This window comes from Athene noctua, chromosome 24 (genome assembly GCF_965140245.1).
Source record: "Athene noctua chromosome 24, bAthNoc1.hap1.1, whole genome shotgun sequence".
NCBI lineage: Eukaryota > Metazoa > Chordata > Aves > Strigiformes > Strigidae > Athene > Athene noctua.
Genome location: NC_134060.1, coordinates 4,042,954 through 4,069,480, shown reverse-complemented (window position 1 = coordinate 4,069,480; position 26,527 = coordinate 4,042,954). Strand labels below are relative to the sequence as shown.

The window sequence follows — 26,527 nt, the reverse complement described above, 5'->3', positions numbered from 1 at the left end:
GGGTCTGGCGGCGCCGGGCGTTATCTCAGGTGTCTGCTCGGAGTGAAGCCATCAAGGACGGACCCACGGCTGCGGTGGCCGGAGGAGAGCAGCTGTTGGAGGCCAGCAGCCTTAATTTTCCCTATTTCTAGTCAACTGGTGGGGAAATGAAACTGAAACAACTCTTTCCCCTTCTCTGGGGAGCGCTGCGAGGCAGTGGGGTGCTGGGGTGGCCTGGGGCTGTGGGGGGACCCATCCCAGCCTGGGGGGAGGGAGGACACGCCTCGCTCTCGGTTCTTATCGCTTCTCTGTTTGCGCTTGGGAAGGCAAAGGACTCGCCCTTTCTGCGGGGCTGGGGGCCAGGGGGGGGGCGCTGCATATACAGCTGGGTGCCACACAGGTTATTTCCAGGGTGCCCGGGTGCCGATGGTGCCCCAAACCCCTGGTGCTCCCAGTGCTCCCCGCCAGGCACAGCCCGCTCCCCCATATCCTACAGCCACCAGCCAGACTCTGCCTCTCCACCCACCTTTATTGTACTGGTAAAACCCAATAACGAGTAAAACCCCGTCAGCAGCGACCACCCGCTCTGGGAGGGCTCCGTGCACCACGAACGGGGCACCCGGGGCCGGCCCTGACCCCGATCCCCGGCAGCCCTCAGGGTTTCTCCAAACGTGGGTATTTCTTGCGCAGGACGGAGACCTGGTCCTTGAAGAGGATGGGGTCGAGGCGCAGCTGGGAGGACACAAGGGGCATGTAGCCGAACCAGTCCGCCAACTGGTTGAGGCAATCCTGCTGCTGGGAGAAACGCCGGCCGCCGGCTGCCCCCGCCGTGCCCTTCACCTTGGCAGGAGGGGAGCATGGGGTGAGGGGCTCCGCTCCCCAGCCTGGGGGGGGGTCCCCACATCCCCATCTTTGCACCCTACCTGCTGGGACACCGTGTCCTTGTGCTGCTTCCGCTGGGTGACCTTGATGGGTGGCAGCTTGGTGACGGCGGCCACGAGGACGTTCATCAGGATGTCCTCGCAGGCGGCCAGGCCGTCCACCAGCTCCCGCAGCCCCACCGGCAGGTATTCCGTGAAAAGGGTGTGATAATACCTGGGGTAGGGAGCGAGGGAGGGGGGCAGGATGCAGCTGAGCCCCCCACCCTGCCAGCCCCCTCCCCGGCCGGGTACCTGTGGTAGAAAGCGGCGGCGGTGAGGACGATGGAGAGCTCGTTGGTCCACTTGGACGTGTAGCCCCAGCGCCTCTGCTCGGGGTCCCAGAAGTGGCTCCGCGTGGGGAAGCCCACGATGCGCTCGGGGAAGCTGCGCCACACCACAAAGGCAAAGTCCACCTGGCACAGAGTGGGGGACTGTGTCACGGGAGGGGGTTCACCACCACCTCTGCCTTCCCCCGGCAGCATGCCCTGGGTGTGGGGACATGGGGACAGTGGGCGCTGCTCCCTGACAGCCCCGTGGTGCCCACTGAGCATCGTCCCCGGCTCGGCACGGGGCTCGCCCCAGCTCCACGGGGCTGGGGACCGCGGTGCCCATGGCCTCACCTCGCTGGTCGAGAGGCTGGTGTGCTCGTCCAGGCTCAGCACGGCGTCCGTCTGGATGGCCGCGTAGGGGAAGAAGCGGTCGCTGAGCTACAGAGGGGAATAATCAGGTCGGGATGGGCCGCGGGGTGGGTGTCCCGGCTCCCTGCCCACATCCCAGCCCCCTGCCCGCGTCCCGGCTCCTCTCACCTTCCCCCTGCCCTGGATGATGGTCACAGGCACGGTGGTCTGGGGCCATTTCCCACGCGGGGGTGGCGGTTTCTCGCAGCTCCACAGCACCACGATCTGCAGGCGGGAGGATCAGCGTGTCTGAGGAGTTTGGCCGGGGTGGCCCATCGGGGTGTGTTGGTGTTTATGGGGCGGCCAGGGCTGAGCCCCCCCTCCCCTCCCAGCACTGCAGCAGGACCCACTCCAGCCCAGCTCACCCCAAAACCATCTCATGGTGGTTTGGACCAGAATAAACCCACAGATGGTCCCACCTCCACCCCGGTGGGCTGGGGGGGACAGCTCTACCCACCCAAAGGTGACACCATCAGCCACCCCCCACCCACCCCCAACCCCACTCTGGCCCTTCCCTGCCCACAGGACCCTGCCCCATCCCTCCCGCTGCACCCCCGGGAGCTGCACGGAGCAGCGTGGGGCTCAGCTCCCCCCACCTGAGCGCAGTACTGGGATCTGGACACGGCCTGGATGAGCCTGAGGATGGGCTGGGAGGGGGAGCCCCCCGGCGAGACGGCCCGGATGAAAGCCGTGAACTTCTCGGAGGGGCTGGAGCCTGAAAAAGGCCGGGGAGAGGATGGGTGTTGTGGCATGCGCTGAGTTTGCCGTGCTCAGCTGGGCAGGCAGGGTCCTACCGTGCTGCAGGTAGTAGAAGGGAAATTCCCCGGGGTGGGTGGAGAAGTCGGGCAGAGCCAGGAGCCCCCCCGGCAGCGTGTTCCAGAGGAAGCGGGAGCGGGAGCGGTGCGGGAGCAGCCGGTCCTTGATGATCTGTCAGAGGCCGGAGAGATGCTCTCAGCACCCGGGTTGTGACCCCGGGGGCTTGGGAGGAGGGGGCGCGGTGTTCAGGGGGGGGCTCACCTCCAGCGTGGTGTGCACGATCTTGTCGACGGAGGAGAAATAGGCGTCCCACAGGAACTGGGTCTGCTGCTGGAAAGCCAGCACGCGCTCGGGGTGGATGCAGCGGACGGCGGAGGGGATCTGTGGTGGCAGGCGGGGAGCTGGTTCCTCACCTCAGCCCCCCCCAGCCCCCCGGCAGGGTTGTCTCACCCCCATCACCTCCACGCCATCGCCAGGGACACCCCATGGCCGAGGATGCGGTGCCACCACCACTCTGCCACCTCCTCTCCCTGGAGCAGGATCTGGCCCAGGTGCTCCAAGAGCTTTGGGTCTGGGGAGATGCTCAGCACCGCCCCAGGGCTGCGGCTGGGGTGGGACCCCCAGTGCGGGCTGGATGAGACCCCCCCCTGCATCCACCCATAGCCGGGCTGCTGGGCTCAGCTGCAGAGGTTTCACCCCCAAACTTGACTGGGGGCTCCACCACCACTGGCACCAACATGGGGGGGTCCCTCGTGCCTGGCGTGGGGCAGGATCCGGCCGCGGTACCTGCAGCAGCAGCCGCTCGTTGCCCACGACGGCAGCTTTGCCCCAGTCGATGGCTTCGGCGAAGGGCAGCTCCCAGCCATCGCTCAGCAGCACGGGGATGCAGGCAGCCTACGGCAGGACCCCACACAGGCTGGGACAGAGCCCCCCCCCCAGATCCCAGGGAGGGGGATCCCCCGACCCCCCAACCCGGCCTGTACCTGCAGCGCCTCCAGGAAGCGGAAGGAGCCCAAGCGCCTGCCCCGGGGCACGATGCAGAAGGTGGAGTTGTGCAGCAGCTCCTGGTAGTCGAACCTGGGGTGGGAGATGGGGTGGGGGTCAGACACAGCCCCCACCCACCCATGAGCATCCTGAGGGGGGTCACTGGTGCCCAGAAAGGCTCAACATCCCTCCTGGGGGGGCACGGAGTCAGCCCAGGGCAGCGTTAGGATTGATCCAGGCTGATTTTGGTTCCAAACAGCCCCGGCTCTGCGAGGCCAGCGGAGCAGAGAGGTCCTGGGTGATGGAGGGATGCGCGTGGGCATCGCTTAAAGAGCGGGGGGGGTCAGCATAGGACCCCGGTGCCCTTCGAAGGCGTTACCCAGCTCCCTCCACCTGCCTGTAATTAAACCCTGTGCAAAGCCAGCGCCCAAACCCCCGAGCTCGAAACTGCAGCAACTCCTCCGCGGTGCCCAGGCTTGCAGGGCAGGACCGGCCCTGCCTGCCCTGGCAGCGTTTCAGCGGGGGCAGAGGGCCGGCTGCCTGCAGGGGTGCAGGCAGTGGGCCCCCCCTCTGGGTTGGGCTTGCACCGTGGGGCTATGAAAGCCCCTTCTGTGAGGCCGGTGGGGAGAGGTGCATCCGCTGCCGAGTCCCTGCGACCGCGCCGGAAAATCCAATATTGACTTTAGGTCGGGACAGACCCCGTCTGTTCCTGCCCGCGGGAAGGGAGGGACGGGGCAGCCAGGTCCTGGATGGGCCCGGGGGGATGAGCGTGGTCCAGTGAGGGGGGGGCCACAAAGCCAAAGGGCTGCTTGAAATGTGCTGGTCCCCAGGGGTGAAGGGTCTCCCCGTGGTGGGGACGTGGGGCTGGTCCCAACCTGGGGGTTGAGGATGTGTCCCCTCTGTGGGTTCGGGAGCACCTGGGAGCATCCTGGTGCCCTGGGATGTGAGAAATCAGCCCCAATGCCAAGGCACAAAGTTTTATGATCAAACCCTTCCTCCGGAGGAACCACCCCAACGTCTCCAACAGAAGGTGAAACCCCCATTAGCACACCCTGCCTCATTAACACCCCGGCTCCTGGCTGAGCGACCCGCCGGAGGGGCTCAAACAGCCTCCAGACCCCCCCGTGAAACTACAGCAGCGATGGCCACAGCCCTGGAGTTGCTCGCCCTTGGGGCAGCCCTGCTGCCACCCATTCCTTGGGCACCCCAAACCCTGCCGTGACCCCCAGCACCTCCGCAGGGCCGTTCCCACTGCCGGAGCTGGGCGGGCAGCAGGATGCGTCCCGGGGGGGCAGAGCGGCTGCGGGCAGCCTCCCCTCGCAGGCGGTCGTCGCGGGGAGGCTGGCGCCGGCCGGGCTGTGGGGCCAAAACCTCCCGATGGAAATACTTTGCTCCTGACGCGCTGCGGTTTCCGAGTAATCACGCCATCAGGGCTTCCTTGTTTTGTTAGGAACCAGGACGGGCGCCTGCCGTGCTCCCTCCACCCGGCCCCTCCGTGGCTCCGGCCAGGCACGGTGCTGTCGGGGGACCCGTCGGCTCCAGAGAGCCTTTCCCAACCCGCTTGGATTGCTTTAAACCCGGGGCAGCCCGCAGCAGGGCCGGACCGCGGCGCTGCCACAAGCCGCCCTTTATCCGGGCACAGAACCGGTTTGTTTTAGGCAGCCCCCCGGCGCGAGGAGGGTGATGGAGCCCCCAGCAAGGCCTTCCTCCGCTCCCCGTGCTGCCCTCCGCCACGCCGGCACCCACCACCCCGAGCAAACTGGCACTGGGTGAAGGGGACAGCTGGGATCTCACTTTACCAACCGTGGCCTGTCCCCAGTGTCACTGCCCCAGCTCTGGGTCTGGGACATCTTCTCCCGGCGCACGAGGCCATAAATCCCTGATGTGGGGTCGGGCAGAGCATGATGCAGACACTGATGGCTTTTTTGCCTGGGTGTCCCATGGGGACAAGCAGGACGGCAGGGGCTCGGTGTCACGCACCAGCACGCTGCCCTGCGCCACGTGTTTTCCATCTATCTGCTGCCTCAAGCCGCCCCACGCGAGGTGTAAATCTCCCCGTACTTGCAAACAGCATTAGGGGATTACCTGGGCCGGATGGGAGGGGGATTTCTCATCCCACCAGCCCTCGGCACAGCGTGGGGCTGACTTTGGTGTCCCCCATCCCACCATGCTGCGATGTCCCATCCCCAAAAAGGCTTCATGGCAGGGGGTGACCCTGCGGGGCTGGTGGCACCCACCGGGATGGGGCCATGTGGTGCCTGAGCCACCCCCACGTCCCGGTTAATCCCGGTGCCTGCAGCACCCCGGCTCCACTTTTACCTCTCAGCACCTCCTAAGACGCTTTGAGGATGATGCCCAACGTGGCCTCTCCCCATCTGCTCTCCAGCCAGGTGGCTGCGGGATGTCCCCAAGCAGCGGGACGGGGTCTGCACTCACCAGCCCCGCACCGGGTGGTGGGTGACGGGTCCCAGCAGGACGGGGAGGTGAGGAGCCAACGTGCGTCCCCGCACCGTGGAGAAAAACCCAAACTCACAAACCTTTGCCCCCCCCCCCCCAATTTTTTTACCAAATCCATCACACACTGCTGCCACTATCCCCATTTGCGAGAGGGGATGCAGGGGGACCCCCCACCCCACCACGTCTGGGTGAGCTCGGGGCTGCCCACAGCGGGGTGCCCAAGGAGCCACCGGTTTTGTGGGACTTTTGGTGGAGCCAGTGAGGGGGGGGATGTTTTGGGCTCATCTCCAAGAGAAACGTTTACGTTAGGGGAGGGCAGGAGGGGGGAGAAGAAAAGCATCATTCATCAGCGTTAGGAAAAAGGGAAATCGTATTAGAGGCAGCCGCAGTGATTGCAGATAAGAGCTGCTCTCGCCAGATTACTTGAACTTTAATGCAGAGCAGGAAAGCCCTGAACAATCGGCTCCCCTCCATGGAAATGAAACCCTCAGCTACTTCAGGAGAGCCCAAAACTTTCCTCTCTCCCCACATCTGGAGGTCCAGCCACCAGACGGGCATGGCTGCACCCCGCAGAGGGGCAGGAACATTTGCAGGGTGCGTGTCCCCCCGCCAGACCCCCTTTCCCACCCCATCTTCCCACTCACTTTTCGTAGTCGACGTTATCCTTGTCGCAGCGCGTGTCCTTGTGCTTCTCCCAGTCCTTGCCGTGCTTGCAGGTGGTGAGCGAGATGATGTCCTTCCCGTTGTGGATGTGGTGCAGCGCGTTCCTGGTGCCGGAGCCGATACCGGTCAGGTACCGCTTCCCCTTGAACACCAACAAATATTTCTTTTTCGGGGGGATCGAGTCCTGATACAACCAACCCTTCTCCCCGCCGCGCTGGGGGTGGTCCTTGGAGAAGAGAGGGATGGAGATGTCAAAGCCAGGCCTGAAGCTCTCGGTGTAGAAGCTGGCTTTGGCCAGGATGGCCTGGCCGATGTCGAAGCCCAGGTCCTCGGTGTAATTGGGCCAGGTGCCCGAGTAGAGGTTGAAGATGAGGTGGTTGCGGCCGCCATTCCACAGCGGGAAGCTGCGGATTTTCTCATCGACATTACGGACGTATTGACCCGAGAGATGGTCGCGGTCCAGCGTGTCGATGCTGAGGACGAAGAGACAGGCTTCCTCGGGGCTCGGGGTGTAGTAGCGAGAGCGCTCGATGGAGGCGAGGATTTTGCTGTAACTCTCCGAGAGGGGCTGGTCCCTCTCCCGGGGGTAGGTGAAGACTTTGAAGCCGTGTTTTTCACACCTGGAAAAGTCAAAGCAGGTTTCCATCCGGCATCTGCTGTTCTTGTAGACGCTCAGCCGTGCCACCTGCCGCTCCCGGGGCGATGGCAGTGAGGGGTCCCCATCGCTCAGGAGCTCCTCGGGGTCTGCAAAGCTTTTGAGGAGGGACCGATCCGTCCAGTGGGGCCAGTTCCTGCGGGCTTCAACTTTTCTCCGGGAAAAGAAAGCGAAACGGCGCAGCTGGTCTCCTCCAAAGAAGAAAAGCAGGAGCCAAGAGGCGAGGAAAGTCAGGAAAATGTATTTCTTCCTGGTCTGCATAGGTTCACGCGCAGCCCCGGCTCCTCATCGGGCTCGGGCAGGAGCCAGAGTCCGGTCAAAAGGCCAATGTCCTGCACCTCAAGCGGGCGGCGGGACGGCTCCCGGCCCCCAGGTATTGTCCCGTGGCCCTTGTAGCCCGTGGGAGCGTGGACGAAGCCCACAGTCCCCCCGCTGCCCCCTCCGCCCGGGGCTGCGCTGGCTTTTCGGGGCCAGGCGCCTCTCGGGCTGCGGAGCAGAGCTCGGTGCGGCAGCGTCCCGCTCCCGTCCCTGTGGCGCAGCCCTTTACTCCTCCGGGCCCCCGTGCCGTGACAATGACATTTCCATCGCCGCTTGGCCCAGCGTCAAATCCCTGGAGAAGGGGAGAGGTCGCGCCGTGGCCGTCCTGCCGCTGCCAACCGTGTCACCGCAAATCGGTCCCCACGTCCCCGCGGAGTGACACCCCCCCCCCCCCCCCCAAATCCCTCCTGGGAATAAAACCTCCCGCTCCCCCCGGAGCCCCCACCGGCTCCTTCCAAACGCGGTTCCCCCCCGCCGCCCCCCCACGCCGTTACCTCGGAGGACACGCAGTCCCGGGTGGGTTTTGGGCCGCCGTACCCCGAAGTCTCGACCCAGGGTTCCCCGCGGCTCCGGGCTGCATCCCCGGCTGGGGACGGCGGCGGAGGGGCCACCGTGCCGCCCCCCCCACCCCCGGGGTTCTCCCCGCGGCGGCCCCGGGACGAGACCGCCCGGAGGAGCCGGGAGGCAGCCGCGGTCCCGGGGGTCTCCCCCTGCGCTCGCCTGCCCCGGGGGGTGCGTCTGGCTGGGGGGCGGAGGAAAGGGGGGGGTGGCTGAGGGTGCGTGTCTGCGTCTGTGTGTCCCCTTGTCACCTTGTCCGTCTGTCCCTGCCTCGGGCTGCCTGGCCCCGTGTCCCCCCCGTGGCTGCCTGTCCCGTGTGTCAGGCCGCCTGTCCGCGCCCCCCCCGCCCCTCCCCGGGGCTGTGTGTCCCCGGTCCGTCTGTCCCAGCGTGCGTCCCCCCCCTCGGGGCTGCCTGTCCCTTATCCGTCTGTCCGTGCCGCTCCCCCTCCCCGCTCCCGGGGCTGACTGTCCCCCCCGCCCGCCTCTCCCCGGTCAGAGCCCGGCCCCGCCGCCCGGCCGGTCCCCGTGACCCGTCCCCCCGCCGCCATCCGTCCCCCCCGTCCCCCATCGCCCCCCGTGCTCCTTCCCCCCCCGTGTCACACCGCGTCCAATTCCCACCGTCACAACATTCGCCTTGGCCCCGCCCACCCGCCCACCCATTGGCTGACCGCTCCCCGTGGGCGTGGCCAGAGCCCAACGGCGGAGCCCCACCTACTCCCCCCCCCCGCTCCGCGGCGTCTTCCCATTGGCCGCGCCCGCAGAGCGCCCACGTGGGATGGGGGTTCCCCGCGCGCCGTGAGAGGGAGGGGCGGCCCCGGGGGGGGCCGGGGCTCCGCAGGGTCCCTGCGCCGCCCGCCCGCTGTGGGACCCCCGCAGGGCCGTGACACGTCTCGTGTCCCCACTCGCGTCCCCGCTGGCGGCGGCGGCCGGTGCCGGGGAGCCCCGATGGGGCGGTTATAGGGCAGCGATGGAGGCACGGGGGGGCACCGGTGGGCACAGACACACAGTGGGGCCACCTCCACCAGTGACCCCCCCGGGCTCCAGCGACCCCCGGGGTCCCGGCACGGGGCAGGAGGGACAGGCCCCTCCACAGCCCGACAGCTCTGCCTGGGACAAACCCAGCTCCAAACCGTCCACGCGCGGGATCCGGGGCCGCGGTGTCGAGCCGGTGGTGGACCGCGGGGTTCACACCCCCCCCCGGGGCAGAGATGGGGGTCCCAGCCTGGCCTGACCCCCCCACATCCGCCACCCACAGTGCTCGGCTGTGAGAACTCGACGGCGTGGCTGGAACAGGAGCCGAGCGGGAGCGTGGGCTGAGTTAACCCCTCCAAGAAAGCCCCTGTAAAGGCCCCGGGAGCAGCAAAGCCAACCAGCCCCCCCAGTGCCCCCCCCGCAGCACCCACAGAACCGGGACCCCGGGGAGCCCCTCAGGGAACCCCTCAGTGCTCCCTCGGAGGCGAGAGCGGGATGGCCCCGACCCGGCGGACTCGCCGCCTTGAGCACCCCCCACCATCTCCATCCAGGACCCCAATCTGGGGGCGGCTTTGTGGGGGTGCTGGGGGGGGGCTGAGCCCCGCCGTGGGTTCCAGGCGTGGGCTGGAACGGGCAGCAGAGGCAGGTCGGGGCTCGCCTCTCCCACCCTGCCCCGGCACTCCCGGCCGTGCCAGCCGCCCTCCGCCCTGCCCCGCCGGCCGGGCAAGCCGGGACGCGACGGGGCGCTGGATCCCGTCCGTGGGTGTAACAACCCGGCCGGCCTCAGCCTGCAGGTGGCCCAGCCTCTGGGCAGGATGGGTGCTCGGCACGGGGCAGGGCGCCGCCAGCCCCAACCGGGCACCCCCAGGGGTGGGGGGGCTGTGTGGGTTGGGAATGGGTTGGGGTCCCCCTCTCCCTGCCCCAGCAGCCCGGTGGGACTCAGGGGACACACACACACACACAGCCCCAGGGTCCCATTCGGTGCCTGGCCTGTGCCTCAGTTTCCCCAGGGGACCACGCTGGGGACCCGGCGTGGGGCTGTGTGTGTGCAGCAGCTTGGTAGGGCCGTTTTTTACTAAATCTGTGGATATTTATTTGCCGGGCCGGGCCGGCTCGGCCCTGTGGGGAGTTAATCCCTGGCCGTGGAGGGGATTACTGCGGGCGCCGGCTGCTTTAGCTGCAGAAAGCGGATTAACTGAAGCACGGGGAATGTGGGGTCCCCAGGGCACCCCTGGGGCTCTGGGGGGGGACATGGGGACAGTCCCCAGCCCCGGGTGGCAGGAACCCGGCTGGGGCGCAGAGAGGGACAGGGCAGCCCCGGGGTCAGGGTGGACAGACCCCCACAGCCCCCCATAGAGGGGCTGCGGCTGCTGTGGGGGAACTGGGGTTGTGCTCTGTACTGGGGAGCACTGGGAGCTGTGGTTTTGCACTGGGGGCACTGGGAGCTGCATCTTGCACTGGTGATGCTGGGAGCTGTGATGTACTGGGGGCACTGGGAGCTGTGATGTTGCACTGGGGGCACTGGGAGCTGTGATGTACTGGTGGCACTAGGAGCTGTGATGTTGTACTGGTGGCTACTGGGAGCTGTGATGTTGCACTGGGGGCACTGGGAACTGTGATGTTTTACTGGTGGCACTGGGAGCTGTCGTGTTGCGCTGGCGGCACTGGGAGCTGTGGTGTTGTACTGGTGGCTACTGGGAGCTGTAGTCCATGTGCACGGGTGGCACGGGGAGCTGTAGGGCAAAGTGCACTGGTGCGTGCTGGGATCTCTGACCCGGTACAGTGGTGAGGTCGGGGGGCGACTGGGGAGGGAGGGAGGGAGGGACTGGGCGAGACTGGGTGCTGGGAGCTGGGGGGCACGGAGGGAAACTGGGACTGGGGGGAGCTCTGCGGCCCTGGGAGGAGCACTGGGAGCCGCAGGGGGAGCTGGTGGGGGGGTGGCACTGGGAGCTCTTGGGGAGCACTGGGAGCTGCGGGGTAATTGAGGGCACTGGAAGCTGGGGGTGGAGCTGAGGTGCACTGGGAGCTAGGATGGTAACTGGGAGCACTGGGGAGAGACTGGGGGCTGCGGGGCGGGCTCTGGGAGACGGGCACTGGGAAGCACTGGGATCTGTAGTTCTGCTGGGGATACTGGGAGGTGTAGTCCGGGGACCCAGCGCATACTGGGAGGTGTAGTCCCACGTCAGGGCCATGCTGGGAGCTGTGGTTCCCCAGCCCCGGGGGCTGCTGGGAGCTGTAGTTCTGCACTGGGGGGGTGCAGGACTCTGTCCCCCCGTGTCCTCAGTGACTCCGTGGGTGCTCGGGGTCACCCCCGCACTGACCCCTCGCTCACACCTCCCCGTACCGCCCCAGCTCTGTGGTGTCTGGCCGTGCTGCCTCCCCCCAACCCTCAGCATCCCCATGGGGGGGCACAGGGATGCCCCACAGCAGCGTGGCCATGGGGCAGGTTCTGCTGAGCCCCCCCTGCCCCGTCAGGCACCGACCACCCCGGGAGAGAAACTCTGGGGTTTCACCCCTGAGCAGCCCCGAGGGCCTTTTGGGGGGGGAATTGGGAACCTGGGGTGCTTTTTCTGTGCTGGGGGGATGCCCAAGGTCTGGGCAATGGGAGAGGGGTGGGGGAAGAAGGAGGGACCGAGTCGGGGTCCCCAGGCAGGGGACAGACGCTGACCCTGTGCCTCCGCCTTAGGCTCGGCCGCGGCAGCATGGGGGGGACGCAGTCGCTGGCGCTGCCCCGGGGGAAGGGACCTCACCCCGTGGGCTGCACGGATGTCATGGTGGGCCACACGCGGCAGGTACGGGACAGGGACAGGGACAGGGATGGGGACAGGGCCAGGGATGGGGACAGGGAGAGGCTTCCCCACACAGCAGGATGGCTGCAGCCAGCTGGGTTTTGCAAGAGCTGAGCTCACCGAGGACATGGCTGCTGCGGCTCTGTGCTGTCCCCAAAGTGTCCCCCCTGTCCCCTTCCTCCCTCAGGGGCTCTTCCTCCGGCTCTTCTACCCCTGCCTGCCCCGGGCAGGGGCTGAGCAGCCGCTCTGGATCCCACGCTACGAGTACTGTGCCGGGCTGGCCGACTTCGCCCTCCGCAGCCGCCGCTGGTGCGCGCCCCTGCTCAGCGTCGCCATCGGTGAGGGGGTGGCAGCACCACGTCCCCCATCCTGGGTGCTCCTCCGAGTCCTCAGGGACCCTGAGCGGGGTTCAAGGCCGCCAAGCCCTGCGCTTGGGGCAGCTGGGTGGGTGCTACAGACAGGGACGGAGCTGAGCAGGGACCTGCCATGGCAGCAGCACCCCGCTGCCCGTGTCCCCCCTTTTCCTGGGGGGGTTTCTCTTCCCCGCAGGCTCCTGCAGAGTGCCAGTGAGCTGGAAGGGGCCGTTCAAGCCCTGCAGCAGCGGGTACCCACTGATCATCTTCTCCCACGGCCTGGGAGCCTTTCGGTAGGATGAGCCCTGAGCGGGGCTGGGGGTGCTGAGCCCCTGCTCAGGGCCAGAGCTGGGATGGGGTTGTGGGTGTCCCGGGCCCCCCGTGGCCCCGCTCAGAGCTGCCTTGTGTTGGCAGCACCGCCCTGACCCCGCTCCCCCTCCCTGGCTCCCTTGCAGGACCCTGTACTCCTCGGTCTGCTCGGAGCTGGTGTCCTGGGGCTTCGTGGTGGCAGCACTGGAGCACAGGTGGGTGCCCCGGCACCCACCGAATTCGGCAGCCGTGACGGGGGCTGGCAGGGCATCGCGCCCCGGGGAGCTGCCCGTACCTCCACAACATGGTTCCCTGCCCTCCTCCCTCTGCAGGGACCATTCTGCCTCCGTGACATATTTCTGCCCAGCGGAGGCTGGGAGAGAGGAGTGGATCCCCTACCAACGGGTGCCCCAAGGGCAGAAGGAGTTTTATTTCCGAAACAAACAGGTACCAGAGTTTGGGGGGGGTGGTGTTAAGGGTGGGCAACCTGGGAGGTGTGAAATCCCTCCTGCAAGACAAGCTGGCCTCCATCCCTGGGGTCTTCATCTCCTCCCCCTCCCAAACCCGTACTGCCACGATGCTGGCACTGAGCTTTTTCCTTGCAAGTGGAGAAAAATCTGTTCAACCTGTTTATCTCTATTTCATGAGGTTCCCTCTGTCCAGCTCCAGCTGACACCCAGCAGGACCTGGGCTGGGCTTTGCCATGTTCCCCCGATGCTTAATGTCACCCGCACCCTGGGGACAAACGGGCTTTCTGCCCAGCCCAGTGCCACAGGCTGGCAGAGCTCCGGACCGGCTGCTGGGTTTGTTCATGCTTTGATTTTTGTCTCCCCGGGATTATCCCAGACAGCTGCTTGCTGGGGAGCAAGCTTTCCTGCTGCGCCTGGTTCCCCTCTGCCTTGTTTAAAAGGACAACATCGAGTCAAGATTTGTCATAGAAAAGCTCTCTAGGAAACGTAGTGGTTGGAGGTGCTTTTGGCAGTCTTAAATCACCTCCCAGCCTCTTATTTTTGTGTATGCTCCGTCTCATGGCACATTGCACAAACAAGGGAAACAATTTTCCTACAAAGATGAACCCACGAGCATAAATGTTGAGGATGAATGACAAATAAATTATAAATAGAAGGAAATGTTTGCCAGGTCAGCCTCAGTTACAGCATCTTCTGTGTTGGAGGGAGCAGGGAGGAGCAGGGAGAGGTTTTCATCTGAGTTTTTTGTCACTTGTCACCTCGGGGGAAGGTCTTTAAATGTGCATGGCCAGCAGCATTTGTGTCTTTAGGGGAGCAAAGGATTTAGTCCAAAAGTGGCTCCAGGTCAGGGCTTCCTCCCCCCTGAATCAGCCGTTTGGGCTTTTGAGCTGCTCCTGGATGGAGCCCCCGGGCTGGGTTTCAGGGTGATGTCCAGGTTTGCTCCTGGCAGCTGGGGTGGGACGGGGGTTCTGGGCTCCCCACGGGTGTTTACACCAGCGGATGGCTCCAGCAGGCTTGTCCGGGGGGGGGGCAGCTGGCGAGGAAACCAGTCTCTCCCTCCTCTGCACACCCCGCTGCCTCCTCCCCAGAGCAGAGGTCTTTTGCTCATCTCCAGCTGTCTGTGCTATCAGATAAACTGAATTAAAAACAAACAAGAAAAGAAACCATTCCAATAAATTCACTGCATCCCTGCAGGAGCCGCTGCGGTGAAGCCTCTCACTTATTTTTTTTGTTGGCTGTAATTCAGGGAAAGCCCCGTCGGGTCTAAGCGCTGCGGTTTTGGAGGGATGAGTGTGGGTGGATGTTGGGGGGAGGATCTGGCCCCAGATTTGCAGGGTGGAGGAGCTGGATTAACCAGGGAAGGGGCAACTCTCACTCCCAGGTTCATCAGAGAGCGGAGGAATGTGTTCGAGCGCTTCAGCTCTTCAAGGACATCAGCAGCGGTAAATCTGTCCCGAACGTCCTTCACCAGGACTTTGATCTCTCCGTGCTGAAGGTATCTGGGTCTGTCTGTGCAGAACAACCAGCCAAGGGGATCCTTTGGCTGTTGGGGGGGTCCGGGTGCCCTTTGCTGGCAGGATCAATTCTTGTTGTGTGAGACTTTTCCTCCAGGGACAAGCAGGGTCTGTGCAGAGCCACAGCTTTCCACGTTTCAGCTTCTTGGTGCCCCTCTTTTCCTTTTTCTCCCCCGTGTATCTTCTTTTTCTCTCTGGTGCATTCTACATCTCAGCTTCTTGGTGTTTCTCTTCTCCTTTTTCTCCCCCGTGCATGCTGGGGAAGCCCTTGCACCGGCGGTCAAAACAGGACACAATAATGTCCCTTGCGGTGGGCAGGGCAGGGGGGCTTTGCGGATCTTCTTCCCTTGGCTTTTTATTCCCTAATTAGGGACCTTCTGCAGCGAGTTTTGAGCACAGGCTCCTCGGCCTTCTCCTTTTTGCAGGACAGCATCGACCTGACCAAAGTCGCCGTCATGGGCCATTCCTTCGGCGGGGTGACAGCAGTGCTGGCCTTGGTGAAAGAGCCCGGTTTCAGGTCAGCTGCAGCGGGGGAAGCTCCGGGGCCACGTGGCTCATCCCGGTGGGAAGGGAAGCCGTGGTCTGGGAAGCAGCACCGGTGTCTGTCCTGCTGCAGCTGCGCGGTGGCTCTCGACGCCTGGATGTTCCCCCTGGAGAACTCATTGTATCCAGAGGTGCCCAAGCCCGTGCTCTTCATCAACACCGAGAAGTTCCAGACGCCAGAAAGTGTTGCCAAAATGAAGAGGTTGAGCTCCAGAAACAGCCAGACGAAGATTATAACCATCCTGTGAGTCAGGGGCTGGGGACGGCCACCCACCAGTACCCTCCTGGGAGCACCTACGGGCTGTGTCCCAGCAGGAGGATCTCTCCCCAGCTCCCACTGAAGCAGATCTCTTCCTTATCCCAGGGGATCTGTGCACCAGAGCCAGACCGACTTCACTTTTCTCACCGGGAAGCTCATCAACCGCATCTTCAGCGCGAGGGGGACCCTCGACCCCTACAAGGGTCTGGACATCACCAGCCGGGCGGCTCTGGCCTTCCTGCAAAGGCATCTCCGTACGGCGCGGGGTGGGGGGCGCGTTGCCTGGGGGCTCGGGAGGGCACGGGAGCTCCCGCGCTTGCAGGGGGCTGCGGGGGGGCCGCTGCCTCCCTGGGCTTGGCTTTGGTGCTTCCCATCCCTCTGCACAAAGCAAAGGGGTCTGGTGGCAGCTTCTGCTTTACCCCTGGAGCTGGGCTGATAATTTCTGTAGTAACCCCATCACCATCTCTGCCCCGTGCAGACCTGCAAGAGGATTTTGATCAGTGGGACAAGCTCCTCGAAGGCATCGGAGAGTCTGTTGTTCCAGAAGCGCCGTTCTGCCGTTCCAACCTGTAGCTTGCTCCGGGGTCGCTGGTGGGAGCCGGGTACCAGGAAATCGGCTGCTTCTTGTCCAGAATGAGCCGTGCAGGAGCCAACAAGGGCAGGAGGATCCGTGGGCAGAGCAGAACCAGGGGACTGTGCTCGTAGGACGTCTGGTGGCCGGGGTGCTGGGGGAGCGTGCCAGGAGAGCCCCTCCCTGCCATGAAGGCTGCAGAGCCAAGGGAATAAAATCCCCGGGGACAAAGATGGAGTTGGCTGTCACTGTGACACCCTGCTTGAGCACAGGGGGTGGGTGGGCATCGATCCCTCGCTGGGCCTGGCTGGATCTGCTGCAGCTGTGGCACATCTGGCAGGAGGAGGCAGGGGGGTCGTTTGCGGTGGGTTGGGGGCAGTTTAACCACGGCCAGAAGAACCAGCGGCATCGGGGCTCCAAGCACAAAGGTAACAACAGTCTTATTGTCGTCCTGGAAAGCTGGCCAGATTGCTGATTCCACGCCTGAAATTTGGGGGGAAGAGAAAGAAAGAGGATGGTTTTAAACAAGGGCCTGGCTGGGATTATCTCTGAGCACCCCAACAGTGCAGGGATGTGAAATGGGGACTGAAAGCTGCCCAGGGGATGGAAGGAAAACAGCCCAGCCTGGTTTTGCAGCGTGAAGAGCGACGCTGCTGCCAACAGGCACATGCTGGCCGGGGGAATAAGGCGCTTTGGAATGACCTCCAGCACATTCCTGGGTAGACCCCAGAGCAAGGGGTGCGTTTTAAGGGGGGTCTGATCCTCAGCCATCCCGAAGCAGGGCTGAAGCCAGCGGAACTGCGTGGATTTACCCCACCGGAGACCCTCGCCAGGGCCCTCGCTGGGGCTGCGGTGGGAGAGGCGGGAGGTGGCCCCGGACACGGCGCCTCAGCAGCTGCTGGGGACATCCAGGCTCGTGGCACAGCAGCTGCTTTTGCATTGTCCCACCGCCACACTCTTGCTGGGGGACACACCGGGGGACGGCAGCGGCGGCCCCAGCTTTGCTTCACCTCCTACCATCGCAGAGAGAAGCTGCTGCAGACGACAGCGCCCGGAGCTGCGTGGAGGCAGGATTTACTGGGGTGCTGAGCTGGAGGAGAGGGGGAGTTTGGGTGGCACCTGCTAGTCCTCACCCAGTGACAGCGGGTGACATGGGTGCCAGCAAAGCCCTTCTCCTAGGGGAAGAAAGGGGAATGGAAAAACAGCATCTCCTCCAGTGCTTGAGTTGTTTTGTCACCATGATGGCCACGTCCTCACCTCGCTGGTGGCCCCCTGGCCCCTCTTAGTCAAGGGCAAGTCCTAGGGCTGAGGATGCTCCGGGTTGGCCTCAGGGGGAAGGTACAGCGCTGGGCAGAAGCAGGGGACAACATCTTTCAACATCTCCTCTGCTCTCCAGTGACACAAAGGACTGATGTGAACAGGACCACAAGACCCCAGTGGCTTTTGAGGCTTCCAGATTTTTCTTTTTTGAATTGTTTTACACTTAAAACACCATTTCTAGCCTTGGGAGCAGGCTGGGGTGTGACGACACAGGGAGCCTCAGGATCGCTCTGATGAGATGCTGAGGGTGGGTGGGGGACATTCAAGGTCAATGTATGCAATGGATCGTGTGGGGGAGCTGGGGGGGTGCAGACAGAGCCCGTCGGGTCCTGTTTTAACAGTGAGAGACAGTGACTGGTGCAGAAATCAAATCCCATTTTCCTCCCCGAATTAGCACAGCCAGCGATCTGCGCTGGCAGCTCCAGGGGAGCAGCTCGGCCACGGCTCCAGCCCGGCACAGCTGAGGCAGGCTATAAATTCTGCAAGACTCTTATGTAAAGGCTTTCGGGGAAGGGGGTGGCAGAAACCGACTGCGCTCAGAGGGCGACAGTGACATTCATTAACCCTTCGGTTCACAGAAAGTCACTTATTCCCACCGCCAGTGCCCGTGGGGCTGGGGGAACGGGGCAGTGGGCACATGTCCTTCTGCTTGGCTCTGCATCCCTTTGGTCCCTGCTCCAGAGCTGGCCTCTGCACCCGCGACCACGTGCCCAATTTTCTGAACCCTCCAGAAGAGGAGACTTCAAAAAAGCCTGGGGGTCACTTGGGCAGGGCAGACACCCTCTTTTCTCCGCTCCATCAGCCCCTTTCTGCTCTCTGGGATGTGGTGCTGCAGGAACCCTCTCTGAGCATTTTCCTACTTCACTGACATGATGCATCTGCTTTAAAATCCAGCCCGGAGCCATCTCTGCAGTCAGGCTCCCCCTGCAAGCAGCAATTTCCTCCAGATCCCCCATTACATGCTCCAGCCTTGAGGCCAGAGGCAGTGTGCACAAAAGATGTGGCACAAATCCCCAGCGTAGCACGAGAGGAAGGTGTTTTCCCTCACCGCAGCTCGCTCGCATTGCTTCACAGGGCCTCAGAGCTCGGAAGGAAAGGGGCTGGGACAGCTCTGCTGGAGGCAGAATTTCCCAGGCCAGCCACGAGTAGGGGCAGGGCATCGTTCCCTGCCCACCCACCTAGGCCAGCGACAAGAGGGGAGAGCCTTTGGGGTGGCCTGGGCTGCTCCAGTCTTGCCTGTGCCACACTGGAAGGTTTTCTGGCAAAAAGCAGGATTTAGGGATTAGCCTGGTATGTGATCTGCCACAGCAGCCCACCGCCACCAGCTCTTGGTTGCTGTGTCCCTACAACGCAGAGGTTTGGGTCTGAATGTGAACTATCTGGGGTTTATATCCATAAATCCCCCGTGTTTTATCCACAGAGGGATTTTGCTTCGCAGGGATACGGGAAGGAAACACCAACCCTGTTAAGTTGAGGGGGGTTGACAGCGTGGCCATCCCCTGCCCTGGAGGGTTGTGCATTGGGAAGAGTTCACTTCCAGCCAAGCATTTCAATGTGTCTGATCTGCTTTAATATTCAAACTGGTGGCTTTAAAAATAAAAAAACCCACCACGCTGCCCATTTATATTCCCCTCACAGCTGTGCTTGCAGCATGGCTGGGGCATGAATGGACGCATTCCTCTTACCCACGGCTTATCTCTGCAGAGCAACCTCCGCTCTCCGACCGGCTTCAGCTTCAAAGCTTTCCCCTCTCCGGACTCGGGGCTGAAATCCGACAGTGTCAGCACAGACCCGGCTTGGAGCTTTTTGTATATTAGAGCTGAGAGTCTTCTTCTCATCCTCCCCACCCCCAGCTCGTCCTGCCTGCGGCTGCCTCCCTCCTGGGAAGCCCCTTCCAGCCGGCAGATCCCTCCCCATCCCACCGCACATCCATGCAGCAAACTGGAGTTACCAGCTCCAGCCTGCTGCAGCATTTGCTGCTGCTTAGGCAAAAAAAAAAAAAAAAAAAAATCATTTACTCAATTGAAGCTTCCCTGTTGATTTAATTAATGCAAATTGAGACATGTGTTAAAACCTCTTTGTAATTACCGTAACACACACTGTCGTGTTAGTTTTGTGTGGGTTTTTTTTTTTTCTTGTATTTTTCTTGTATTTTTATGGAAAATAGTAAGGCCTGGATTCACAACAGCTTATAAAGGTCCACGGCCCTGCAAGCTGAGCCCAGTGGTGCCGTGAGAACCCGACGAGCTCTGGTAGAGGAGCTCAGTGCCCGGCCGTGGGCTGTGATACCAGCCCCGAAGACCAGCGTGGATGCAGGCACAGGGCTGACCCTGCTCCTAACCCAAACCCAGGCAGCACCCTCTTGAGCAGAGTTCCTTAGATTCCTTTGATCGGTGAGTATATGCTTGTTTTTATCTTGATTTTTCTACTGGCGAATCGAAACTTTGCTCTGGGTGAAGTTCTGAAGAAAAATCGAGTTTCTTAATCTCCAAAGTGAATTGTTACCGTCTAATGCATCGGCTTCCAGGCTGCCTTGAGCTGAAAACCCTGGATGCTCGCAGTCACGCGGGATCCAGCTCAACTTTGTCATCTTCCCAAGCAGCAGGTCCTCCCACGCTGGGTTACCAGGGCTGGGATCCAGCGCAGGGCACGTGCTTGCTGGCTTCGAGACGCAATGCTGCGGGGCTGGGCTGCAGGCGCGATGCTTGCCGAGCTCTCTGGCCTGCCAAATGCAATGCCATGGGCCAAGAGGGCTCCTGTTCTCTCAGCCAGCAGCATCAGGGGTATTTTGAGGGCACAACAGGGGTTTTTTTTGTCAGTTTTCACTCTGTAGCAGAAGCCCCATTTCAGGCTGGAGTGGTCTCTTGCTGGCCCTAGAGAGGATTCCCAAATAAACAGGGGAAACAGAGGGGAAACTGAGGCACTAGAGGACAGAAAAAGCTTTGTGATGTCTCTCTAGTTCCAGGCTAACCTGAAAAAGCCCTTGAAATAGGTTTGAAGGGGATTTTTTTTGTTAATATCCAGATTTCCCCGAATTTAGGAAGGACAGGCTGAGCTCAGCCCCATGGATACTGGGTCATTCTTTGCACCTGAACGTGGTGGTGCGGCAGAGCAGGGGGCTGCATGAGGTGGGGACCCCAAATGTCCCCCACACTCCTTTTTAACCCTTTGGTTTACATCTTCACCCCGGACAGGGGTGCTGGGAGGTGCTGAGACTGTCAATACCCCTCCCTGGGTGACATGGTGGCACCAGAATCCCCCAACCCAGCAGCTTCAGGGTGCCTTCGTCTCCTCATGTTGATAGCAGCTCTCTAACGATGTTCATCTTGCAAGGTCTGGGTTGGTTTTTTGTGTGTGTTTGGGTTGTTTTAATTAAAACGAAGCACTTAGCTTGGCAATCACAATATAAGGGTATCTCTCTGGGTATTGATTTTAGCACAGGGCAGCATTTTGCTGGTTTATTGCATAAAAGACAGAAATGTGGTTTTCCTCCAGAAAGGCTGGCTTTGTTTGCCTGTTCGCACAGCTGCAGTGGATGTGTCTGGTCTTTTTTCTTTTAATATATATATTGATCTATTCTGAACTCAAATTAGTAGGGGAAAAGGGATCAAACAGCACTGAGAACGTGTTAAGTACAGGTATTGTTTCCATGCTGAGCTATTACAGGCAGGGGGTGAAGAGACAGAGGGATGGAGCAGGAATTAACCTATTTTGATGCAGAATTGTCGGTGGAGGTGGGAGGGGAACTGCTTATTGTCCTGAGAGGATCCGAAGTGTGAAAGCATAAATCTGGACCTTCGGGTCGGACTGAAGTCGAAAGGTGCCATAAAAAAAAAAAAAAAAAAAAAAAATTAAAAATAAATCTCCAGGCTTGTTTCTTTGGCTCACAAATCCTGTGGGAAGAGGCATGTTTTATTCTGCCCATGGCAGGATATGTCATCCATAAACAGCACCTATAGATATTGCCACAGAAAATGAGCTGTGGCTGTTGCACTGGGCAGGTCAAGACCGTCCTGCGTTACCTGAGCGTGGGGTTGGATGCAAAGAGGTGGGGGTGCCGGGTGTGTTTCAAAGTCCTGCCTTTTGATCTGGATGCACTTCAGAATTGCAAACTCACCCGCTCCCCAGGCAGCAGATCTCTGAAAAATAAGTAAAACCTGTTACCATTTGGCTGCGCACCAATTTTGTCAGTGAAACAGCTTTGATAGCAAACGGCCTGAGAGCTCTGCATTGAGCGTTATTTTCAGATTTGCTCTTGGTGGGAACAGGCTCAGTCTGGGGGCTGTTACAAGCTCATTCGTACTGTTTATTTGACAGAGGAGAAGTCATATTCCTTTAAGAGGATTTCCATCCCTGAACTCCTCCCATCGTGACACTTCCAAGCTACATTTTGTCTTGAAAGGGTGGGAGTATTTTTAACTATATCACGCCAGGGAAGTATTAATAGCACAATAGGCTTGCTGAGCTGCTGGTAGAGCTGAATCCATATTTTAAATTCAAGGAACTAATTAGGAACTAGGGAATAATTAGTGCTATACCCTGCTTTTCTTTCCCCCCACTTCATTTTCAAAGAGCCAAAGCAAATGTCTTTACTGGAATCTTCTACGGCTGTTGAATATTTTATGGCTTTGCTATGCATTGCTATTCCATGTGGTTGTCAAAATCACACTGTCTCCTTTGCTGTATCCCAGCTGAAATGGCTGACTCTGACACTTTTGAAATCTAATTAGTGCATCTCCTGTTGGCTCACATGCAAAAAAAACAAAAAAAACAAAAAAAACCACAAGCCCAAAAACCCAAGCCCATAAACCCTTTCTTCGTGCTTCTCTCCCAGCCACTCGCTCTCGTTGGGTGATGCAGCTCTTGCAGCATAGTTATTTTTGAACCCTCGGCAGTGAGTTGTTTACGGGCTTCCTTGAATAGCAAAGCTCATGGTGCTCCATATGGGAAATGCAAATTTGTGAGCTCCGTTTGGGAGCAGAAAGGGAAAAGCAGGGAGGATGCAGAGAAATGGGTCGAGGCTCCCAGCTGGGTTCGGAGCTGTGGGAGCAGGGAGGGGGGGAAGCAGTGTGAGGAGCTCTCCAGGCCAGCTTTTAGTGTGTGTTTCTGGACGTAGCAGAGGTGGGAGCCAGCGTCCACACAGCTCTGTCCTTACATTTGGCAGGTAGCTCCCAGGGGAGCACAACTGCACCTTAGTGTCTTGGAGGATCTGCTGGTGCCGTGAAGAAAACAACCAGTTCTGAAATTGTACCTGCTGTTGGGAGCGTCTGTGATAGCTCTCCCTGGTGTGAAGTCTCTGGTCTCTAATAATAGTTGGGCTTGTGTTGAAGCCTTTTCCTCACTCCTGCCTCTCCCCAGCCATCTGTTTTCAAGAAACTTGTGGAATTCGTGTCACTGAGCTCTTATCCATATTTATCGGAGGGGCAGAGACTGGCTCACAAAGCTAGAAGCTGGGAGAGAATTCAGAGATACAGAAGTAGTTTGATTCTGTAAAATCTCATTTTTCTTAGGAAACAAAGAATGAAAAACATGCCGAAGATCTACCAGCGGGCTGGGAAGGGAATGCTGCTGTTCCTTTGCCCAGGCTGGATCAAAGGCAGACCTCACTATTTAGGACAAAGCATCCTGGTTGCAGCCAGGATGAAGGTGCCTGCGTGTGGGTACCGCAGCCGCTGCCTTACTTTAGGGTCTGTCACTGTTTCAGTGTGTTGGAGAATTTTTTTCAAGGGCAGCAGAGTGCTTGTGGGACCTTTGTCTTTAGTTCATTAGAATCTTACATTATTTTTCTACTCTAGAGCCTTGTCAGCCCTCGTCACCATAGTATTTGGATATCACGCAATACAAATGCAATCCTATGACTGCATTTGGAGAGGTATGACATTTCAGGGTTATATTGCCCCAATATCAAAGCAATTAATTTATATTTTCATCTCTCTTGCTGCAGGCGCAATCACCATCTCTGGTGAGTGCTTTTACTTGCCTCGCTTTATGGAGGAATTAAGTGAGTTCGAGTGAATTTGTCAAAAACCAAATGATAAATCGAAACCAGGCACCCTGTCTGATTTGAAAAAAATTAAATCATTTCCAACAGCACATTGGCAAGTGCAAATTTGTTCCGAAGGGAACATTTTCTTAATGGTGTTTTTGAGCATAAATATAGTATCAGCTTAAACACCTCCAGTAAACTAATATCAATTACCTTAAACATTTCTTCCGGTGGAAGAGCTTTCATTGTGGGGGGGACACTCCCTAAAAGTCTCGTTTTGTTCTTCAATTCCATGAACTCCTTGGCTGCATTCGGATGAAAAAGTATTTTTATCTGAAGATCAGTGAGACCTTTGCAGCCACTGATTTTCCTTCGAGGCCTTTGTTGGGCAGCAGCATGTCAGTACAGCCAGAGTGAAGATGGGCAGGCTGCAGTGTGGAGAAAAATTTGCTGAAGGTTAATAAGAAGACTGAGAAACATAAATAGAAAGAAACCTTGTAGCCCTTCTCTCTACCTCTGAGAACAAGTTTCTTTTAAATTACTGTCTCCTCTAGCAGGTTATTTCTGAAATCACTTAAACTGATTGACTCAGGTCAAATAGTACATTGAATTTCTAGTTTTAAAATGAACTTTGCTAATGCACTGACTGTTACCAAATACTTGCTAATATTACTTACGAAGGTGCTTTAAAACATTCTCTGATTAACAAATAAGCTGTCAGTCCATCTACCACGAGTGCTTAAGGGTGGCAATTTAATACTCAGAAAGCACATTTTCTCATTGGAGATTAAATATTTTTGCAAGTTAAAAGAGCTGCCGTGGGCTGAGTTGTCACCTAATTATGTCAGTCTTTGTGGGATATTTTGATAAGCACATCAGAGGAGACACTTTAATCTTTATGCTAAATCTGATCACATCACGTCCCAAATTCACACGTACAAGGAGTCTTCCGATGAGACTCATCCGAGGAGCCTCGTGTTTTGTCTGTGCTGGGAACCAGCCCCCCTCCAGCAACCCGTGGGCAGTTACAGCTGTGGCCGCGAGCTGCACCAGGGCAACAACTTCAAGGGGGGGCAGTTATCGCCGGCTCAGATGCATCGTAGCCACTGACCCCGAGAGTAGATCAAATTCCTAATTTTTAAAGCCTTTTTCCCATTCTACTCTGGGAATATCTTCTGCAGGTTCTGCTGTGGTCCTTTATTCTCCTCAAGATGCACAAATTCATCTGGCTGCTGTAGTTAGATCTGGGCTTGAAACGGTATCTTTCGTCTCAAACCCTGTTTTGGGGCTAAATAGTGACATATTGGAGGAAATTTCTGGTGCTGCTACTTGCTCTTTTTTTAAAAAAATCCTGTAATTACAGCAAAAAGCTTTTGTTGGTGATAAGGAATCCAGTAGATGAAAACTACTACAGCCACATGCTGCTAGGCTCGACGAAAGAGGAGTCTGTTTAGAATCGCAGTAAATGTGTCAATAAACACAAATCAAATGCAAATTAAATAAAAGCTTTTCATATACTCCATTCTCCTTGAGATCAGACAAAAATAAATGCCACATAAACAAACGGGGTTTATGAAATATTCCAAAAATAAAACCACTCTTGCAATGAGGCCAAAAATGAGATTGTCTCCATGCCTTTCCAGCTGCTAAGAGCTGATATTTCTCTTTGTATCACAAAAATACTCAAAGATTTTGGTTTAAATCGAAACCAGTTGTGGCAGGTTGTTGCAAAAGGGGTGGCTCAACCTAAGTGACATGGCATGGAAGATGCCAGAGCTGAGAACAGATCCTGAATCTGATTCCCAGCTCAGTGCTTCTCATCAATAAACTGTGTTGCCTCTTACATAGCAGAGTTCTTACCTGAAAGAAATGTTTTTGGCCTTAAAGACAATCTGCAAAGGAAGGTAAGTTATATTCAGGTCTTTGTTTCTTTCTTTCTGTTTTTCCCTGTGAGAAGCCCAGGAAATAAGATGGATAGTGCTGAGAACAGACCCTGTGTGACTTGTAGATTTATCTCAGCCTGCATTCCTTCATCAAAAGCAATAAATGATATTTCATCATCATCTCTCCAGGGGGTAAGGACTGACTAAAGGCAGTCACACAGGTACCAAACAAAAAGCCCTGAGCCCAGGAAGCCTTGTTTCCTCTGGGAAATCCTGAGATCACACCAGGATAAGCTCACTGATTTTACTAAAAAGCATTAATATTAAAGCATCCAACACACTGTTGATCTACATGGATGATAATTAATAAATGATAAAGCAAAACACAGGCTGATGGCATGGTCTCTTGGCTGCTTTGTTTTCTAGCAACATTTGATGCAATTTAATCCAAGCACTCAAGATGTCTCATTTAAAAACATGCGTGTTGTATGTGATATCTATGCACATACAGCTGGTATTGAGCCAGGAACCCCGTGATTGTACCAGGCATGAGCCTGAAGGGCCAAGAAAACCATTTTGAATCTGAAATCCCTTCAATCTCACAAAAAGGTTCTACCATGCTGCTGGAAAATGGCTCTTCCCATGCCCAGCGAGCCACTCCGGCAGAAACCTCTCCCAATTCTAGCAGCTCAGCGCCTGGATGTGGTTTCCATGGAAATAGACGTCAGATCAGCAAAAAACAGGGCAAGTGTTTAAAATAATCTCTGTTTTGAAAGCTTTATGCGTTTCTGTCACAATATTAACCTTCCTCAAGGTAGGAATTTTTTTTTTTTTTGGTGCAAAATCCTTGTTTTTAAGAGTGTGTACAACAAGGATGAGTCCCCTCAGTAAAGTCCTGTCTTTGGTATTTAGGGTACAGAGGCTGCTGGGCTGGGCTTGCATTGTAGCAGAAGATTTGTGCTGTTCTCCGGCCATCTGCCTTTTGTACGTATTGACTCTTGGTGTAACTCAGGTGACTGTAGCATGGAAACCGCCACGGGAGTTGTGCAGAAGTCATTCGTATAGAGCATGTGAAATGCAGCCAGTTCATTTAAAGCACATTTGCGAGCGAACCATTTATCTACACTTGGCAATAGCGTTATCCTGGGAAGGGAACTGCTCACAGTGCAGCTCTGGGACAAGGAGGGATCGTTTTTACACACTCATTAGGTACATACTGCGGAATCCACGTGAACGATGGCTCTTCTGGATGTGCTTCGACTTGCTGGTGTCACCCCATAGGAGAGGGTGGCCATGTGGCTGTCCCCCAAAACACACTGCCAGGGGCTGCGGGGCCAACACGTTGTCACACCCACAGATGCTCTTTGGGGTTGGCCTGTGGTGGCTCTGACCACGAGGTGACCAAAGAAACGTGGTGGTCATCTTGATGGTGACCAAGAGCCCTGAGGTTATCGTGGCCCTGAGATAACTGACTGGCCCTGAGGTGACCATGCCCTCAGGCAGGTGACCATGGTTCTGAGGTGATCAAGAGCCCTGAGGTGACTGTGGCCCCAAAGTAAGTGGCCATGGCTATGAGGTGACCAAGGGCCCT

The 26,527-nt window shown here is 58.6% G+C and overlaps 2 protein-coding genes across 2 annotated transcripts; one reads left to right on the top strand and one right to left on the bottom strand.

Annotated features, from left to right (window-relative positions):
* Positions 1-476: 476 nt before the first annotated feature.
* On the bottom strand, positions 477-8,378 carry EXTL1 (exostosin like glycosyltransferase 1). The gene is made up of 12 exons (XM_074925873.1): positions 7,904-8,378; positions 6,418-7,701; positions 3,316-3,409; positions 3,119-3,226; positions 2,594-2,713; positions 2,371-2,503; positions 2,173-2,291; positions 1,706-1,801; positions 1,520-1,606; positions 1,152-1,312; positions 903-1,074; positions 477-819 (listed from the first exon to the last, which is right to left on the bottom strand). Exons 2-12 carry the CDS (start codon positions 7,350-7,352, stop codon positions 634-636), a joined length of 2,211 nt encoding a protein of 736 aa, XP_074781974.1. The 5' UTR covers positions 7,353-7,701; positions 7,904-8,378; the 3' UTR covers positions 477-633.
* Positions 8,379-10,665: 2,287 nt separating this feature from the next.
* On the top strand, positions 10,666-15,980 carry PAFAH2 (platelet activating factor acetylhydrolase 2). The gene is made up of 11 exons (XM_074926174.1): positions 10,666-10,716; positions 11,626-11,731; positions 11,916-12,066; positions 12,278-12,374; positions 12,537-12,605; positions 12,723-12,837; positions 14,242-14,355; positions 14,800-14,891; positions 14,991-15,161; positions 15,282-15,430; positions 15,655-15,980. The coding sequence occupies exons 2-11, from the start codon at positions 11,642-11,644 to the stop codon at positions 15,747-15,749; spliced, it is 1,143 nt and encodes a 380-aa protein (XP_074782275.1). The 5' UTR covers positions 10,666-10,716; positions 11,626-11,641; the 3' UTR covers positions 15,750-15,980.
* Positions 15,981-26,527: the final 10,547 nt, after the last annotated feature.

Coding starts and splice junctions, on each gene's coding strand:
- EXTL1 (XM_074925873.1), bottom strand. CDS start 7,352: ATGCAGACCAGGAAGAAATACATTTTCCTGACTTTCCTCGCCTCTTGG. Junction 2,292..2,370: donor CTTCTACTACCTGCAGCACG/GTAGGACCCTGC, acceptor GGCCTTTTTCAG/GCTCCAGCCCCTCCGAGAAG. Junction 1,313..1,519: donor CCAGCCTCTCGACCAGCGAG/GTGAGGCCATGG, acceptor ACTCTGTGCCAG/GTGGACTTTGCCTTTGTGGT.
- PAFAH2 (XM_074926174.1), top strand. CDS start 11,642: ATGGGGGGGACGCAGTCGCTGGCGCTGCCCCGGGGGAAGGGACCTCAC. Junction 15,162..15,281: donor ACGAAGATTATAACCATCCT/GTGAGTCAGGGG, acceptor TCCTTATCCCAG/GGGATCTGTGCACCAGAGCC. Junction 15,431..15,654: donor CTTCCTGCAAAGGCATCTCC/GTACGGCGCGGG, acceptor TGCCCCGTGCAG/ACCTGCAAGAGGATTTTGAT.